General features: G+C 39.6%; 1 protein-coding gene and 1 pseudogene across 1 annotated transcript; one reads left to right on the top strand and one right to left on the bottom strand.

The window, feature by feature from the left end:
• Nucleotides 1-7,893: 7,893 nt before the first annotated feature.
• On the top strand, nucleotides 7,894-9,262 carry LOC119917053 (annotated as a pseudogene).
• A 467-nt stretch (nucleotides 9,263-9,729) lies between these two features.
• Nucleotides 9,730-18,011, bottom strand: dnajb12a (DnaJ heat shock protein family (Hsp40) member B12a). Its single transcript, XM_038737125.1, has 9 exons — nucleotides 17,720-18,011; nucleotides 17,179-17,356; nucleotides 16,552-16,697; nucleotides 16,281-16,451; nucleotides 13,176-13,255; nucleotides 12,957-13,066; nucleotides 12,690-12,862; nucleotides 11,155-11,297; nucleotides 9,730-10,351 (listed from the first exon to the last, which is right to left on the bottom strand). Exons 1-8 carry the CDS (start codon nucleotides 17,889-17,891, stop codon nucleotides 11,176-11,178), a joined length of 1,152 nt encoding a protein of 383 aa, XP_038593053.1. The 5' UTR covers nucleotides 17,892-18,011; the 3' UTR covers nucleotides 9,730-10,351; nucleotides 11,155-11,175.
• Nucleotides 18,012-18,337: the final 326 nt, after the last annotated feature.

The following is an 18,337-nucleotide window of genomic DNA, read 5'->3' as shown; positions in this document are numbered from 1 at the left end:
AAAACCACCCCAAATGGAGTTCCCATCTCCAACAGAAACCACTGCTCTGAACTGCTTGAAGACAGCTCCTTTGTAGTCCAGAAGTTTCAATTTCATCCCTGTGACGTCAAGCAGCTAGTCTGACACACCCTCAAAAACACAGGTGGAAAAACACTGAGCTGCAGCACACACCTCCTCTCCCTCCCAAATACTAGCTACCCTCCAGGCAGTCAATGGACATAAAGTTGTTACTGTGATGTAGAGAAACAGCTCAGTTAAAACTTTTTGGATGAAAATACATTTGTACAGATTGACAACTCACCACCCTGAAACTCTTGCTCCAGTCTAGCTGAGTTGACAATATGTACAGCTGAACCAAAGCTGTGTTTACCAGCTTCTCACTGACCTGCCCTTCTCTGCTTCTGATTGGCTAGTAGTTCTAAACTAGGAACTGTGCATGTGCAACTCCCAACAAAGATCATTTAAAGACTAGATGTATCACTCCATAGCAAAACAAAGCCTTCAACACACAGGGCGAAAGGAGGTGTTGCGGCAATGTGCAGTATGACAAAAATATGGTGTTTTCTGAAAATTAAATCATGTAAACCTGTTCTGGTACAACCCTAAATAAAATTTCGAACCTGAAAAATAGCATAATACCACCTCTTTAAGACTATATACTCCCTATATAATTCATCAGTCAATCTAGTGACAGGTTAAACTATTGACATCAGAGCTGCACATCTTATTTACAAGTATTTTAGGCTTTGTAATAGTAACATTACAATAATTACAGTTGAGGTTTAACTGCACAAATAGTAGAAAGTGTCCAAATTTACACGAGAAGAGCTTCTCCACTGTGTGTAACATGTTTAGATAATGGGAATATCAAACAGAAAACATTTTTTAAAAGTCATGTGGTTTCATGGACAAGCGGCTTCATGATATACATAGATTGCATAATTTAAATTTAAATCATAGAATAATATTTGCTGTCCAAACAGACTCTGACTCTTTTGATCACATCAGACCGTTGTTTTATTTAGCGTACTGTATGGCCACCATTTTTTTCAAAGCAGACATTTTAGATTTGTCATAGTAGGAAAAGCACATGTGCAATTAATAACATAATTAACGATGGCTCTGTTCCATTCAAGTGTCCCAGTAAGTCCCATACATAATATCAAGGGCCTGGAACTGGAACAGTTAAGTGCAATGCAACCACAATTAATATTATTAATTACACACATGCTGTTCCTGCTATCACATGCAGACCTATCATCATTGAGCTAAATCAACACCCCTCTGACACAATTTTAGCAAAAACCGCACATTTATTGAATCACATATTTGTTGGTATTAACTCCAGGGCTATTGTACTGGTTTGTGATGTTACTGAGAACCTGTGGTCTGGATTGTTATTTGCATTAGATTATACAGGCATTACATTTATTACAGTATGTCCACCTCTGCATAAAAAGAGAATAACTTTCCCTTTTCTCCTTATCCAAACCAAAAAGAATTGTTACCTGTATTAATTAAGAGAAAACACAAAGAGGAGGTTTGTGGATCTGGATTAAGTAGCTGTTGATCTCCGTTCTGCTGTGTTCAGATGGCACCAGAGATAATGTCAGTACTGCCTGATACATTACTGGGATGCAGATCATTTGCTACAGTATCTGCCCTGCCTGTGCATCTCTCCCTGCTGCAGTCTCAGCCAGTCTCCAGAGAGACACACTGAATGACATCTTGTAATTGAAATGCTGGATTGATGCCATCTTTACTTCATCCTGAAAAGAGTGTCTTTGAGGCCCTCTTAATAAAGGCAGGCATGAAACAGGACGTCATCTAATATCTCAGCTGAATTCAATCAAGTTTACGAGCAAAGATAAAGAGAGAGGAAGTTGTTTAAATTAAACATAATGCAGGGATGTGATAAAAATCAGTGTCTGAAAGCAACAAACGCACATGTATTTGATACATACAGCAAGTGGGACACAAGTGTGCTCATGTATATTTTCTTTTTCTTTTTTTTACAGCACAGCTTTACACTCACAAATGATTTGTGTGCAAACAACAAATCTGCATAATTGGTTGGTTTGAACTTGACTGTCCTCAGTTTGTACTCGCTGCTATAAACTAATGCTACATATACTCATACAGATGCATTTTAACACAGTGCTCTGCAGCTGCTACAATCAGCCTGCTTCATCCTCGTGTGACATAAGAATAGAGAGTCAAATGAAGCAATATGGCGGTGTGATTAACATTACGCATCTTAGATGAAAAAGTTGAGGCTTCTACACTTGGAGTCAGGCACAGGCCCGGTCATGAACCCACAGACAGACGCGGTGTGACAGTCACAGAGCAGGGATCCAGAGGGAGGAGGGCAGCGTATAGCAGGCCAACAATGTCCATCTCATTTACTGGAGCCAGTTAAAGAGAAAATGGTTGAGTAATCCAGTCACAGCGCCATGGGGGGTTTCAGGTAATCTCCTTATAAAAGGTGGGGAAAATACTCCTGTCAGTCATGTGAGCGTGGTTTCCCCTCGATATGATGCTTTGTGAAGCAAAGAGGGAATCTCATAGCTAAGGCTGGAATGGCTGCAGGGTGGAGAAATGTCAAGATCAGATGATGCTCATTAAAAAAACATGTTGGCTACTGTCATTACTAGGTGCCTTGGATGCCTAGACATACAATAATATCTGCCATGGGCCATTCATGATAACCCACTGTGGCCCTACCTAGTTGGGTGTTTAGGTAGGGCTGTCACAGTTTAAAATTGTACATTTCATTAAAGTTCACAAACCTCAATAATATTACCTTTATTAAAAATGCTTTGTGTTTTATGTTGAGAAATTTCTAGGTACAAATATAGATTAATAAGTTACCCCCAGGATAAATTACAATAACTTTGTTGACCCACTGATATTTCATCTAGCGCCATCATCAGAAGTTTAATTTGTCCAATTTTTTTGGTTTGACCATATAGCTGCATAACTAATGACATTCCCATCAGCCTCAGGTATACTTTGTTTTTGGTGCTAATAAGCAAATGTTAGCATGCTTACATGCTAAGCTAAGATGTTGATGTTGAACATTACCTTCTAAGAATCAGAATGTTAGCACTGTTAGCACTGTCATTGTGAGCATATCAGCATGCTGATGTTAGCAGTTAGCTATAGGCTACAGTACAGACGCTTGCATGGTTGTAGACTCTTTTCATAATTTCTAACGGCCTGGTAAGCACCAAACCTCAGGTGATATAACAGTGGCCATTACTTGACAGACTTTAGTTTTGTTAGGAGCTCCATTATGTATGGTGGTTAGTGTAGAGTAGCACAAAGATTGGAAAAGGGGAAACATGACCGACAAAATACGCCTACCTACACCTCAGAAGCTAGCTAACAGAAAATATGCAGCAAATGTGGGCAAGAGGTGGGGTAGGGGGTACACTGTGAGAGAAATGCATTTAAAAAAGGAGACTCAACATGAACAGTTTTAACTCACTATGAAAACAATGTCAATTTGTTATACAAGATAAAACTTATAATATTGATCTGGGTGATCCTACTGAGTATTCTATGTGTGTAAATTGTGAAATTGTGTCAATAAAGTGGAATTGTATACAGTGGCAGATTCTGATGAACCTTGATATGATTGTCAGAATCATGGTAGAGACTCTAGACTCAAAATATAAATAATAATGCAGTTTACTTGTTTATTTGATTGCTTGTTTGCAGTGTTTCCTGCAGCTATAATCAAATAATGTAAGATTTGTATCAATCGACTCATCTAATGAACAAGTAGATTTGGCTGAATGTTGAACTATTCCTTTATAGTAAAATAATACTAACTATTATGTGCGTTTAACATTAAGGTCCTGTTAAATATGGTAAACATTACTGATATCCAGAATACCTTAACATTCAAATAGCAGTCACAACAGCCCTACAAGTCTTGTTTAATTCAAAACCAAACACAAAAAGCAAAACATTGGCAGCATTGCTAAATAATGCACGTGGATCTAAAATGAGAGATAGCTTCACTCTGGGAGAAGTCACGGTAAGAGTAAATAAATAATGTTCTGGATCCTTTTTTCTGTCTGATATCATGTAGTTCATCATGCATTTACTTACTTACTTAGCAATGCAGTCTCTGCGCCTAATGACATTAAATCAATATCAATAATACGGCTCATACACAGACACGACAATCAAACTGGAAATTACAAATAATCCAGTTCCTCTGGGTGTTCTATATCAAGTCTGTAGGCAGTGAATGTAAACGATACAACATTTGCATTCAGTTCTCATATTCTGCCACAGACAACAATGAAAAAAGACAGATTTTATATTGTATTTTTATCATTTATAAAGTATGGTAAAGTGCATGTAGAAGACAAAACAACTTAGTATGAGACATAATAAAGGTGTATAACAATGCATCAACCATAGGTGTCATTTACACTGGGGACGCTGGGGACATGCTGGGGACATGTCCCCACCACATTTGAAATGGATGATTTTGTCCACATCACATTTTGAAAGCATTTGTTAAAAATGTTCTGAAAAATAGCTTCCACCAAGGAATGTTGTTAACTAACAAATGTTTTGAGAAGGGTTTATTTGCACAATAATAAAACATGCAATGAAATTTAAATATAGAAGAAACAAATGTGCAATGCCCCAAAAAAGTAAGCTAAAAAAAAAAAAAATGCTGATAACTGCATTATATTCTGTAATATTTTTATATTTATGAATAGTCACCTGCCAGGTGAATTTCTTGTTTTTCTTCATATAAATAAAGACATTTCCACCATAATTGGAGCCGAAAATGTCTCCAGAATGCAGGAAGTGTTTAATGGTCCAAAGTTTCTGGGGGAGGACCCCCAGACCCCCCACTCATATCTTTCAGCATTTCCTGTTTCTTCAAAATAGTGTTAAAAATCTTCTCGTCGTGTTCTCGTGCATCATCACATCTCATGACCCAAGTACATCATCACTTGTGGTAACTTTCACTGAATCAAGTTAATATAAATGAGATACGGTCGTAACTACCTCTTGTACTTTTGAAAGAACCAGCATCTTAACATGTCACACAGTTTTCATGCAATCAGTCCACTATATCGCTCTGAGTTTCTGAAATTGCAGTTTTGCAATTTGCTTTTTTGTGCCCTTTTTTTTTAATGTAAAATTGGTATTCGGTGTTCTTGGAAACATTATTCTGAAAAGTGTAATGTTGAGTGTTAATTTGTCTAAAGAGCTATTTCATTTGGTTTATTGTGATTGTCCACTTTTCCTAATGTGCCAAAACAATTTCATTTTAATTCAGTCTACATTTCCATTAAGCCAATATTCAAAATATAGAATATTTGAAATAGGAGTGTAAAGTGTTAATGCTTAGATAAAGAAGAGTGTGTCTCAGCAAACCTTGCCATACATCACAGTTTATCCTGCCTCCCCTTGAGAGTGCAGGTCTGTTTCTGCTTCCTCCAGCAATAAATCAAAACCTAAATGCTGTTCCTGCTCCAACTTCAGGTGACGCAGGCGCATGAAGCCAAACAGAGAGTCCTGCACGCAGAATTAAAGGGTTTCCAGATAAACACAGGGCTCAGAATGATAGAGCAATGAGGGGCGACATGCAGGGATATTTACCAATGATACTTTATTTCTTCTTTTGCTAGAATCATGTTGTTTGAGTGGCTGACACCCAACTTCTCATGTTATGAACAATGATAAAAATACGAGGCAACCAAGATTGTCATACAGTAGCCTCAACAAAACATTTCAGCTATCTCAGTGAGATGGCCCCTGCTCACAACAGCGTGTTGTTGCTATAGCTACAGCCTGACAAACACAATTCAGGGACCCTTTTACCTCTTGCTGAATTAATTAACATGAGCATATTGAAATCATCTGGAGAAGGAGGTTGTATGTGAGCTAGTTCAGGTGTAAATATATTGCATTCTCCATTTAAGTGCCGCATAATTGTTCTGGTTATTTTCACACTAGTTACTGAAAGAAATAGTTCTTTGAAATGAAATATACAGAAAGTTTTTCTTCGTGATTCACTCCAGTGTACCTCAGATTAAAGCAAATTATTCCAGAAAAAAAATACATCCATTCTTAACAATTCATTTGGTAGTGGATTTATTATAGATGAATTACATAGCCTGAGGCTGGCCAGCCTAACAGCTCTCTCAGGCCTGTTTGAATTGCAAAACACAGCGCATGTCACGCTTTATTTCCTCTTCTCCATTTCCCATTTTTCCTCAATGACATGACACAAATAATGCTTTACCCCAAACAGTGTGGTGTGTTGGCTTAAGTTTAGGTAAATGATACATTTCCCATCCATATGCAGAGTGCAGAGCCACATAATAAAAAACAGCAAAATAAATGTCATGACCCTTATCGTGCAAATGGACGAATAAATGTCAAATATTGTTTTCATAGGCACATTCAATCACAGTAGGCCACTCAGACATAAACATTTGACATGCATTCATGCACTCACACCAAACTGACTGAAGCACATCACTGTCTAATCTACTAATTTAAAGCTGGTGCAGTGGCGCCATCATCTGCATATGCAGTGCATTACACCATTTAGGACACACCCAGAAAGACTATTTGACCACGCTTCAGAGAAGAATATAGGCCTATACCTTTTTATATACAGTCTATGGCCTATACATATATACACACATATAGGCCTATATATAATAAAACCCTAAATAATCTACAAAAATACGCTATTCTAGATGTCCTGTTTTCCCTTTCCTACAAGCTAGTTTTACTTGTTTAAACAAGTATTAAATGGGTCCATATAAAGTTATAGCATTTCTACCAGTATTTGAAAATGTTTTCCTTGCAAAAATGGCTCAGCTGTGGGAGACTATATGAAATACCATTAATTTAAAATATCCTACAAAAACAAGAAACACACAGGTTACTGATGACATGTCGGGACCAAACAACTGATGATGGTGATGTTAACTTCGATCCTAAGCAAGAATGAAGTTTTTTTTTTTTCAAGGAGTGGGGGTTGGTATGTGTGTGTGTACGTGCTTGAAATCAGGAGTCAGATGAGTTTTCCCCAAAGTTCGGCTAGGCTACTGTATGTGTCTGGAATTCAGTATCTAAACTGATTTTAGAAAATGTTTATAAGCATTTAATTGATAAAAATGGTCGCCCACACCCTATCACAAACACAAAATTATTGACTTAACACATGTAGCCCAAATACCTACCTTAGTAACAACTTCTGGCAAGAACACCAATATCTTTTTAAATAGAAGGTGGAACTCTCTTTTTTTTAATACATCACAATCCTCCATATCAATTAATTCACTCGTTCGTCTGGAGCTGGTAAGGGTCATAAACAGGGGCTTTGTTATGAACTGAATCTACTTTGTATGTATTTGTTAAGAAGTAGCCTAAAGCTCCAAAAGTCATGGTCAGCACTTGCGAACAAGGTCTACGTGAGATACGTGTTGTGCGTTTGAACTACCATTCACTGGAATGACTCTTTCCACATCTTTCAACATGTCTTTTTTTTGTCCTAAAACGGGGAGGGAGTGTCTTTTCATTGTTTCACTGGCATTATTGCGACGGGCCTTAATTGGCGGGTCGGTTTGGCTGTTTAATTTAATGTTTGGAACTTCAATTACTTTAGAGAAACAACTTTTGTTGGGGGTAGGGAGTCTGCGGGGTCGGAGGTCCTGGCCCTTGCCTCATCAAAGGGACAAGACATGAAACCAGGCAGGATAGAGAGCTGAGAACGTGCGCTGAAACCTCATTGGTTACGAAATACAGTGGGCGGAGCATGCCGGCGTTGGTATTTAACGCTTTGTTCCATTGTTGCAGTGTGCTTTCCAGCTGGTCTGGCTCAGGAGAGGGGGGACGTACTCTTTGAGGACACCATTACACTTTTTATTTTTTTATTTTACAGTCAGATCTTTTTGTTTGTTTGAAGATATGTCTTTTTCTTGCAATCAGTCTCTGGACGGCAGTTTCCCCCCCCTCTCCAGCGGAGGATAGGAGTTCAAATCGGCTGTCCTGGGGCAGTCTGCTGCAGAGACTGACCGAGCTGAAGGGGATCAATCAGAGGGTCGCAGCAGATCAGTGCAACAGGAGTGAAAATGGTAAGTCTTTTGTCTGAGGAGGCTCTGTTACCTTTTGTTGTTGGGTCGATTCAGATTTTAAACAAGAAGTATTAGCCTACAATTTTAGTTTCGCTGACTTGCACAAAGAGAGAGAGAAAGAGAGAGAGAGAGAGAGAGAGAGAGAGAGCATGAACTGACAAAGTCCAAATGGGTTAGGTTTGTCAGAGGCTTTTACTGATGAGCTCCTTTTTTACAGTGATTCCTGCACTACCAGACAAGACTTTAACCTGTCTCCTATGTTCTCTTTTGTTTTAGGATCTGTGGCAGACATTTCCCTGTCAGAATCAGACAGTAGTTTCTTCTGTTATCCCCTGGAGGAGACCTTGGCTACAGAGGTTGTAGCAACTGTAACACAAAGTCTCAACGATGCATCACACATCCTGGGCTGCTCCAAACTCATCTTACCCGACTGCCTACTGCACAATATCAGCCAAGAGCTGCTCCACCTGGCTGTCAGCGAGCCCTGCGGCCTCAGGGGTGCGCTCATTGACCTCTGTGTTGACAGGGGGGACCAGGGCTCTCTATCTGCTGTGGACCAAATAGCGGTGGATGCCACCCTGGTCCCAACCTTTCATGTGACCCTGGTACTGAGGCTCGAATCCAGTGGACTGTGGCCAAAGGTCCAGAAACTATTCAATGCTAGCAAGTCACCACAGGCATCTGCAAAGCACCAAAACATGCTGAAGCTAAGCCCGAGCTTCAGGGCTATCAAGAGAAAACTGTATTGTTCAGGGGATCTGCTGATTGAGGAGTGCTGTTGACCAACCGCTGCTGCCTCTGAAAAGCTGAACTGAATTCATACGTACTGTGAAAAGAGGCTGGTTTGACTCCCAACACACCATATGGTAATATGGTACGGCTCAGACAATTCTGAGGTGTACCGGCCTTTATTTGTGTATCATGGTTTCCTTGGAACCAACTTATATGCCTTATGGCAGCTGCTCACCTGGTTGGCTCATCTTTAAATATGAGTCAGTTTCTTTCCTATGAATGTGAAATTCCAACCTTTATAGGAATGGCTTATGTATATGTATTACCTCAAGTGTGCATTCTGTTTTTTTTTTTACGACTTCAAGAACATGAACAAATAAATTATTTTTCTATAAATTTGTTGCAAGTGTTTTCTTCTGACTAGTAAGCAATCAATGACTATGACTCAGTATCATACAAGTACACACAAAGTGTGTGTTTGTTTGCAACGCTACCTGTGTGGCTCTAGGGATGGGAGGGAATATCTCAACAACTACTGGCCTGTCATGACAGGGCCAGAGGATGAATCCTAATGACCCATAACTTTTCTTGTGGCGCCAGGTTCACATTTGTGGTTATGAATGAAATGTCTCAACAACTATTGGTTGCAGTCCCTCTCAGGATGACTGATCCCTCATCTAGTGCCAGCACCAGGTCAAAATATATACAAAGTTTCTGAACAAATACCTGCAAAACTAACATTTCCAACAGCTTCTGTTGTACTTTGGGCTTAATGCTTGTTAGAACGCTTAGCATCAGCATTTATCTGAAAGAGCCGCTTGTATGGCTGCAGTCCGAGTCTTGTTTAAAAGGAGAAAATATGCACCAGTCAACCATCAGACAAATTTAATTCAATGAAACTTCCATACAGTTTTAGCATGTTAATTTAATAAATATGGTTTACTTTCATTTGTGCAATGATTTTCAATACTTATGATCCAACAGGCTACAAGCAAATCCACATAATAACATTATAGTAAATGATATTAACTCCAACAAACCCTGCACTGTTAAAAGTAAAATGAATATTTACATTGGTAAGAACTATAAAAATTACACACTTTCCTTGTGAGTGGCTCAGACGTCTGTCTTTGAGAAGGCCATGAGGTTTCTCAAAATGTTGAAAGGAAAACAAAAAGAGTGGGACAGCTTATCTTAGCAGCTTCGTTTACCGTTCAGATACACAACTATGCTTTTACTTTCTACCGTGACGCCAAGCAGACTCTCACCATCCTGAAGACACTAGAGTAAGAAAATGTCAGCAGTCAACTCAAAGCTTCTCACAGTTCTACAGGAAGTCAATCTACACCAAGCTGCAGAGAGGTTCCCTGATGAGGTCTGCTGCCCACTGCACGTAAGGCATTTTTGATTCTCTTGGTTTGCTGCAGAAATGCTCCAATTTGAGTGGGCTCCGACCGATTTCTTCTAATTAGATTCAAGTACAGACGAACCTAAAAACAAAAATAATCAGTCATAGTTATTCTACATAGGACAGTCTTTTACTGGATAACTATACATGCACGGACAAAAAACTCCACACCAACTTCTACACAAATCATTCATTATCACCATCACTCGTGCAATGCTCAGCATAAAAAAAAAGAGATCATACTGAAAATGTTGCATGTTTTAGCCAAGTTTAGGATCTATCACTATTTCAAACTTCACATAGCTGTTCAACATTTTTAAAATAGTGCAATATGTTTTTAAAAAAAAATGTATTTATTTATTAAAAACAACTTGCAGAGACTTGACTCTTGCTCAAGATGGTCCACTGTCAAGGATTACCTATCAGTTGCCTTTTTATTGATCAAACGTCTGTCCTCACGTGGTAATGCGGTTGTGAGCGGGGGCCTGTTTTAAAAACTCTTCTTGTTGGTGCAGTGACGTGCTTGTGGAAAACATCGACACCTGAGACAAACACAGCTGACTCTTGAATATCAGGTATCAGTCCCGGCTCGCAACTGTATTAACATGTGTGAATAAGTCAACGGACAAAAACAAAGCTGACTAAGTGCTGGCAGTAATGGACTGAATAAGTATTTTAATTCAAATGAATGGCAACACCACCATGGAAGGTTGGGTATCACTCCAAAAACATATGGTATGCTTTGGAAAACTGTCAACTGTAATCAAGAGTCTGATCTGCAGACAGTGGGATAAATAAATATTGTCAAACTCTGGAGTCTTTGCAGTTCATGTACTGTATTGAAGAGCAATTGTACTGTAAGGTCACTTTGATGTGGAAACTTACCCGTATGTGTGCGAGTGGTTTCTAGCCATCCAACATAACCTGAATCTCCGATAGTCTGGAACAGCTGGGAGTCCCCATTCTCTGTGCCCTTTGATACAACTCAGAATCCCCAAAGTAACGAGCACGATACAGTAAGCCTTCCTCTGAAAGTTCAAGAGGACATTGTGTAAGTACGCTAGGTTTCAATCAACTACTCTATACTAAATCAACTAAATACAAAATCACACAGTTCAAGTGTTAGATTATTGTGTTATGTCACAGTAAACCTAAGTGTTATTATATATTATACATATATATTATATGTCCATACCAAACTTAGGCAGATCAGATTAAATCTAGGCGGCATACTGTCCAGTTGCAGTACTCTAAACTAGAGGTGAAATGATTAGTTGATGGATTTATCAGCAGAAAATTAATCAAAATGATGCTGATAACAGATTCATTATTTAAAGAGGTGGTATTATGCTCATTTTCAGGTTCTAAATCTTATTTAGGGGTTGTACCAGAACAGATTTACATGGTTTAATTTTCAAAAAACACCATATATACAACTCATACTGCACATTGCCGCAGCTCCTCTTTTCATCCTATGTGTTGTACGCTCCGATCTTGAGCTACAGAGTGATGCATCTTACTTGTACAAAATCTTTGTTGGGAGTTGCACATGCGCAGTTCCCAGGTAAGGACTACTAGCCAATCAGAAGCAGAGAAGGGCGGGTCGTAAGAAACAAGGTAGTGTGATCCAAATCAAAGCCGCTTCAGACTGCGACCGTAACCTAGCAGATGGTATAAGTTACTCAAGTCCACAACATCATTATTCCACATCTTACCATTAGGACTAAACGTTGAACTGTTGCCGGTGTTCTGACGATCTTTGCTGCCTTGCCAAAAAATGCTACCATAGCGCAAATCGATAGACTCGACTCTACTCTGCCCTGCTCCGTTTTCCATTGCAGATAGTACCCACAGATAGTACGTAGCTTGTCGTCACGGCGACGCCACACACAACTGATTTAGATTTATGATGCGTTTTCATTGTGATGTCACAAGTAAAGGAAGTGAAGGGCTGGACTACAAACGAGCTGTTTTCAAGCAGTTCAGAGCAGAGCTTTCTGTCGGAGATGGGAACTCCCTTTTGGCTGGACTTTGGGCTTTTTCACTTTGCAAACCTGTTACATGCACAAAAAAGATATATATCTCAATAAAGGAGAGGGAAAAAGCCAAAAAGCATAAACCACCTCTTTAAGTGAGTTTTGAAGAAAAAACAAAATAATTCACTTGTTTCAGCTTTATAAATGTGAAGATTTGCTGGTTTTGGGATCAATGATGATCTGTAAAATTGAGATTTTTCTCCATTTTCTGACATTTTATAGACCGAATGATTAACTGATTAATTGAGAAAAAGAGGCAGGTGAATATATAATTAAAATAATTGTTGGGTGGAGCCCTGTTGTTGATTGCTCTTTTGGATCCCCAGGCAACACCCACTCTTCCTGAGGTTCACGTAAGGAACATAATGTCGAGTAAGAACTTACTCTGCTGCTTCTCCTTCCAACAGTTGTTTCTAAGGTTGGAGATGTAGTCTTCTTCTACACTTCTCTCAACATTCTTCAGGTTATTCCCAGAAAATTCTTCATTGAAACGGTCTCCCACATAGAAAAGCACCTTCAAGTTTGAAGTATGCCTTTTGTGAATATGTCCGGCTGACCTGAGGAATAGAGGGGATACAATAACAGAGTGAGACAGATGTCGAGCATTTTCACACAAACTCTGAAAAGCTCTCTGACTGGCGAACCACTTACGGGCGGTAGCTAAGGCTGTAGGGAGGCTGGGTGACCATCATTTGGCTGAGAGCGGAAACAATGATGAGGATTAAGATGGGCATCAGCTGGACAAAAAGAGCAAGACCTCCCTGTCCATAGAGGGAAAAAAACATTTAATTACTGTTTGATTACAGATCATATAGTACATCAGCTGGTATTAAATTAAAGTGTAATTCAAGTATTACAGACAGGACTTACATCTCTCTGTTGTTCTCGTCTTTCTTGCCTATTATGATGTGCAAAGTGCATTCTTCCATTTCTGTAAACGTGTACGTTACCTAAAAAGAATTAAAGAAAATAAAGATTACTGCTCTGCGGTTGTATGCATCCGCCAACCAGTCAAGTTGCAGTTTACATACATGTATGTACAGACTCATATGTAGTAAACACTTGGAAGGATCTAAATAAAAACATTAAATAGTTTTTCTGCAGGACATTATAATGTCACAGTGAAGTTGACCTTTAAGGTAAAAAATGTCATTGTATCATTCTTGTATCCCGTAAAACATCTGTGTGAGATTTTATCATAAATACCGCATCTATTCTTGAGTTGTTTGTCAAGATTATTTTTGAGGTCACAGTGACTTCGACCTTCGAGTCAAAAGTGTCACCAATTTAGTGTTGCACATAACGATTATTTTTCAAATAAATTAATCTACTAATTATTGTTTCAATTAGTCTATTGATTGAACGAGTAATTTGTGTGTATTCTAAAGAAAAAAAATGTAGCCTATTACTCGATTAATATAACAATTAAATCGATAAAATCGATTAATAAAATGCATTGACACAAATTCTTTGCATCGCTACTTCGTTTAATCCATTTAACTTTACAGCATAGTGTTTCGCACGGACATTTATTACTGTCGCACATCGCGCTTACGCTGTGAACAAGACGTGATTATAATGGAGCTGTTTGCAAAGTGGAGGAAGAGAGAGAAAATAGCAAGGGACAAAGAAGAAAGTGTCCAAAGTATGGGATTATTTCAAGCTAAAGAAAACAACAATAACAACAACTCTGTAATGTTACCGTCCGTCCACCGTAAAACGAAACTTATGTTGCCTTGGCGACAGCACCTGAACAAAAAGCAGCCTGTGTTCTGCCAGCGGACCACAGACAAGGTAACAGTAACAGCAAATTAGCATTTAACTGAAATCATGATTGATTGTTGAGTTTAAGGCTAGCCAAAGTAAGCCACAGACCTCAGCTGAAAATGTGCACACGTGCGTTTGTTGTCTTTTTGGGCCGTGAGTTGTAACCTCAGAGTCATGAGTTAACTGGGTGTCGGGGAGCTGCACCTTTTAACTCACCTGCAGCTCCCTCTGTAGCTCAGACAATCCCTGCTACCTGCGTGTGCTAATCCGTCCTTTCACCCAGATTCTTTGTCTTTATACTTGCCATCTTTATAATAACTAGTAAGCTGTTTCATGTGCAGGATCGCTCATTTCCCGTTTCACATTTCATGTTTGTTTTCTTGGCAAAACGTGGTTTGGAGACCAGCTGTCAGCCCCTGTAGTGTGTGTATCCCTCTCACGGATCACGTAGTGTGAACGCCACAACGACTTCAAGACTGCCGTCATATGACGGCAAGATATACAAGTCTGCACGAGCCTATAACCTGTATGGCACTGGGGTGATGCTTGTGTTTGTAAAGCTGCTGTCTGGTTGTTGGTCTGATATTTGCTGTATGACACACTATGAATCTCCGAAAAGGACTAATAAATATCTATCACCTATAAACGTGCACAGCTGATATATAACGGTCTTGTATCTGCAGCGACTCTTCGATGCACGTAATACGAATAAACGTATTTTCGTAATCGATTACATTTTCTATGTTGATGAATTGTCCCAGCCCTACACCAATTTATTGTCCGACCAACTGGAAAATATGGTCATCAATTCTTGAGCTAAGGCCAAAAATGTGTTTTGTGAGGTCACAATGACTTTGACCAACAAATCGTCCTTTAGTTTGTTTAGACCGATTTATTTTCAGGATATTGCCTTTGGTTTTAGCCTGTTCACTCCAAATAGTGTGTACACACTGCAGTTCAATGGATGTAGTAATTAAAGGATAAAGGAATTAACTACTAAGCAGTGAGCATTTTCACTCCAGTAAACATCACAGAGGGGAAAGCATTGCAACTAGCCAACCATGTTCATTTGTGCCACATTTGAAGAAATTAGTTCCAGATGTTCCTGAGACGAGAATGGGACGGACATGAGGTCACAGTGACCTTGAATACCAAATTCTCCTTGAGTCCAAGAAGATGTTTTCAAATTTGAAGAAATTCCCTCAAAGAGTTTCTTAGATAAGAACCCAAAAACATAATAAAGAAAGATTACAGGGCACTCAGTAGTGCTGTGACTCTAAGCCATGTGAAATCAAGGCCCAACAATTTGCAGGTTTTAACCCAATCAATTACAACAGCTGATTTCACTAATAATCATATATTCCACCCGACAGAAGTAAGTATTTAGGTACTGTTTAGCCTGTTTACAGGCAGAGTTCCATTTTTTGGTTATTTGTTTAGCCTTTGGTTTTAGCCTGTTCACTCCAAATAGTGTGTATACACTGCAGTTCAATGGATGTAGTAATTATAGAAGAAATGAAAGGAATTAACTACTAAGCAGTGAGCATTTTCACTCCAGTAAACATCACAGAGGGGAAAGCATTGCAACTAGCCAACCATGTTCATGCAACTGTGAATCTGATACAAAGTTTTTTCACGTGCTTGTAAGATGTCAATGATAAGATAATGTCACTATAAAAGACTGTCTTTATTTTGCTTGTGTATGCTGAAAAGAAAAGGCAGAGTCAAAAAAATAAGGAAATCTTCAAGGCTGAACACCTGGTAAGACAGGTTTATGTCACTGACTGTGACCAGAGACTGGCCGCTGATAAGGGCGGCAGACAGGAACAATAGGCATCAGATGAGGGCATCAGACAGACACACTAAGCAGTCCCTCTTAGCAAATGCATTACATGGAGACAAATGTGTAAATACATTGTTTACCATACCATATCAGTATTATGCGCTGTTGCTGTTTTAAAGGCAGAAAGGGAATCTAAAAATGTTTGGTATGCCCTGGAACTTTTACAGTTGTAAGGTATACAGTTTTTGTAGGTAATGGCATAAAACAAGCAATACTGCCAGCATAGTCCCATTGTCACAGGTCATGCAGACCATATTTAAGAAGGGTTTAAATGGTTTACATGGCATTTACACATGAAAACCAAAATACTCTTGGGCCTTGATAGCACTGCAACAATAACCTCAATTCATCTGCCTTCTACTTACTCGATGGGAAGCCGCCACCAAAGAACATGTTGAAGAGGTCCTCGGGTGAGATGTCCGCTTCAAAATCACGATGGTGCCTGTGTCTGCTTGGGTTGGATCGCTCCTCTCCATACTGGTCATACTGCCTTCGTTTCTCAGTGTTACTCAGCACTGCATAGGCATTACCAATAGCTGAAAGACACATAATCCCCCCACACACAAATTTGCATTTAGTATGCTTACATTTGCATGTCTTCCATAGAACACCACAGGAGATTGCTTTTAATTTTACCTTTAAATGCCTCTGTGGCTCCAGGTGCGTGATTTTTATCTGGATGAAATTTCAGAGCCAGTTTCCTGTAAGCCTTTTTAAGATCCTCCTCAGAGGCTGTCTTTTCAACTCCCAGAATTTGGTAATAATCTTTACAGCTCTTAATCCTGCAGTAAAAAAATCAAAAAACAACACACTGGAAACAACATAGAGATACATCCCTGAGTAATGAATGTGAAATCAAGTACCTAATTCAGCTAACATTAAAGACACAAACACTTATCAATGCATCAGCAAACCATATTATAAGTATGAAATTATTACAGCCAACCTGTGCAGCTTTAAAGTATTTCTGACTCTAAACCTTCAACAAAAATCATAACTAAAACATTAAATGCTTTCGAATAGGGGTTTCCTTATCATCGCAATACAAATGATCTTTCTCACTATAGCCAGGACTAAAATGAATGTATTTGAGTGGTCTAGCTGAGCTTGATCATCACACACTGATAAGGTTATTTTAGACCACATCCCCCACCCCATGATAGACTGAATGTGCTATAATATTTAATTTAGTCAGCTCCACTGTGTCCTTTATAGCACTAAAATATAACATTACTAAAACAAAAGATCCACATGTGTACTGACTTTCTGACGGCATCCAGCTGCTCTGCAGTGTATGGTTTGGCCGAGTCTGTGGCCCCCTGTGCGGAATTATTAGCCTCCTCTCGGTGGCTGCGGTGCCTCATAGCGGGTCCGTCTCTGTTCACAGGACCGCCATTCTCGTCCGGCGGCTTACCATTCTGCGCTAACGTCTCCAATAAGTCTGCAAAAGAAGTGGTGTCATTTTATTCAAGGTTGCCACCTGAGGATGTTTCCCCAATTAGTTATTTCACTAGCATAGTGAGCTAACGGGTAGCACTGCACTGTAACGTTAGCTGCTAGCAAGGACGTTAAAGATGTAAATGCGGACAAGCAAGCGCCAATGTCGGACATTAAGTAACCAAATATTCAACAGAAATAGCGGGTGGGGGAGCTGAAAAAACTACAAATACCAGTGTCAGTTGGGAGCAGCTTGTGTAACTTTAAGACGTCTATGCTAACGGTAACGGTAGCTGATTCGGGTTCACAGCGATGGCCCACTATCTGACATAAAATAAAGGCCGAAACAGACGTTTATTCGACGTACTTTTGGCCTGATCTGTCGGAAACAGGCGCTGTGCTTTCTCCAGAAACTTCCTGGCTTTGTCCGGCTGGTTGTTGCTGACCGCAATTAGGGCTATTTTAATGCACCGATCTGCTTCGTCCTTGTTTGAGTCCATCGCGACACAGCGGAAATGTTTACTTGCCCCGGGACGCATGGAAACGACGTTGGGAGCTATCTGGCACGTAAATAACACGTCACAACAGTTGAACCTTCAGCATGAGCTTCAGAAAATAATGACTCCTTTCAACAAAGTGAGTGAACCTTCAGCTCCGAGCTTCTTCTTCGCGATACTAGCTAACACCAGCATCACCCTCGGCCATAATACCTCTTCTTCGAAATTCAAAATGGTTTTGGCAGCTACATGCTGCAGGTCAGTCATATTTGTCAGACGCAAGATTCTGCATACTTTGCGGCAAACCAGTCTGTTCATTTCAACTAATGACACTATTCTAGCTGACCACGGTGGGAGACTACCATCAGAGAAACAGGGGAGAAAACGTCTAAAGAAATCTCCCTGGATTGATCATCTGTCCTGGGAGGAAAGGCTGGCCGATGTGGTCACCCCTCTCTGGAGGCTGAATTATGATGAGCAACTTGAGC

Source organism: Micropterus salmoides, unplaced genomic scaffold (genome assembly GCF_014851395.1).
Source record: "Micropterus salmoides isolate LMB-PRFRI ecotype aquatic unplaced genomic scaffold, ASM1485139v1 Ms_hic_scaffold_22, whole genome shotgun sequence".
Lineage (NCBI taxonomy): Eukaryota > Metazoa > Chordata > Actinopteri > Centrarchiformes > Centrarchidae > Micropterus > Micropterus salmoides.
Note: the sequence above shows the minus strand (reverse complement) of the source record. Positions and strands in the feature narration are given on the sequence as shown.

Coding starts and splice junctions, on each gene's coding strand:
- dnajb12a (XM_038737125.1), bottom strand. CDS start 17,891: ATGCGTCCCGGGGCAAGTAAACATTTCCGCTGTGTCGCGATGGACTCA. Junction 16,698..17,178: donor CAGCTGGATGCCGTCAGAAA/GTCAGTACACAT, acceptor TTTTTACTGCAG/GATTAAGAGCTGTAAAGATT. Junction 13,256..16,280: donor TGGTGGCGGCTTCCCATCGA/GTAAGTAGAAGG, acceptor AATTCTTTTTAG/GTAACGTACACGTTTACAGA.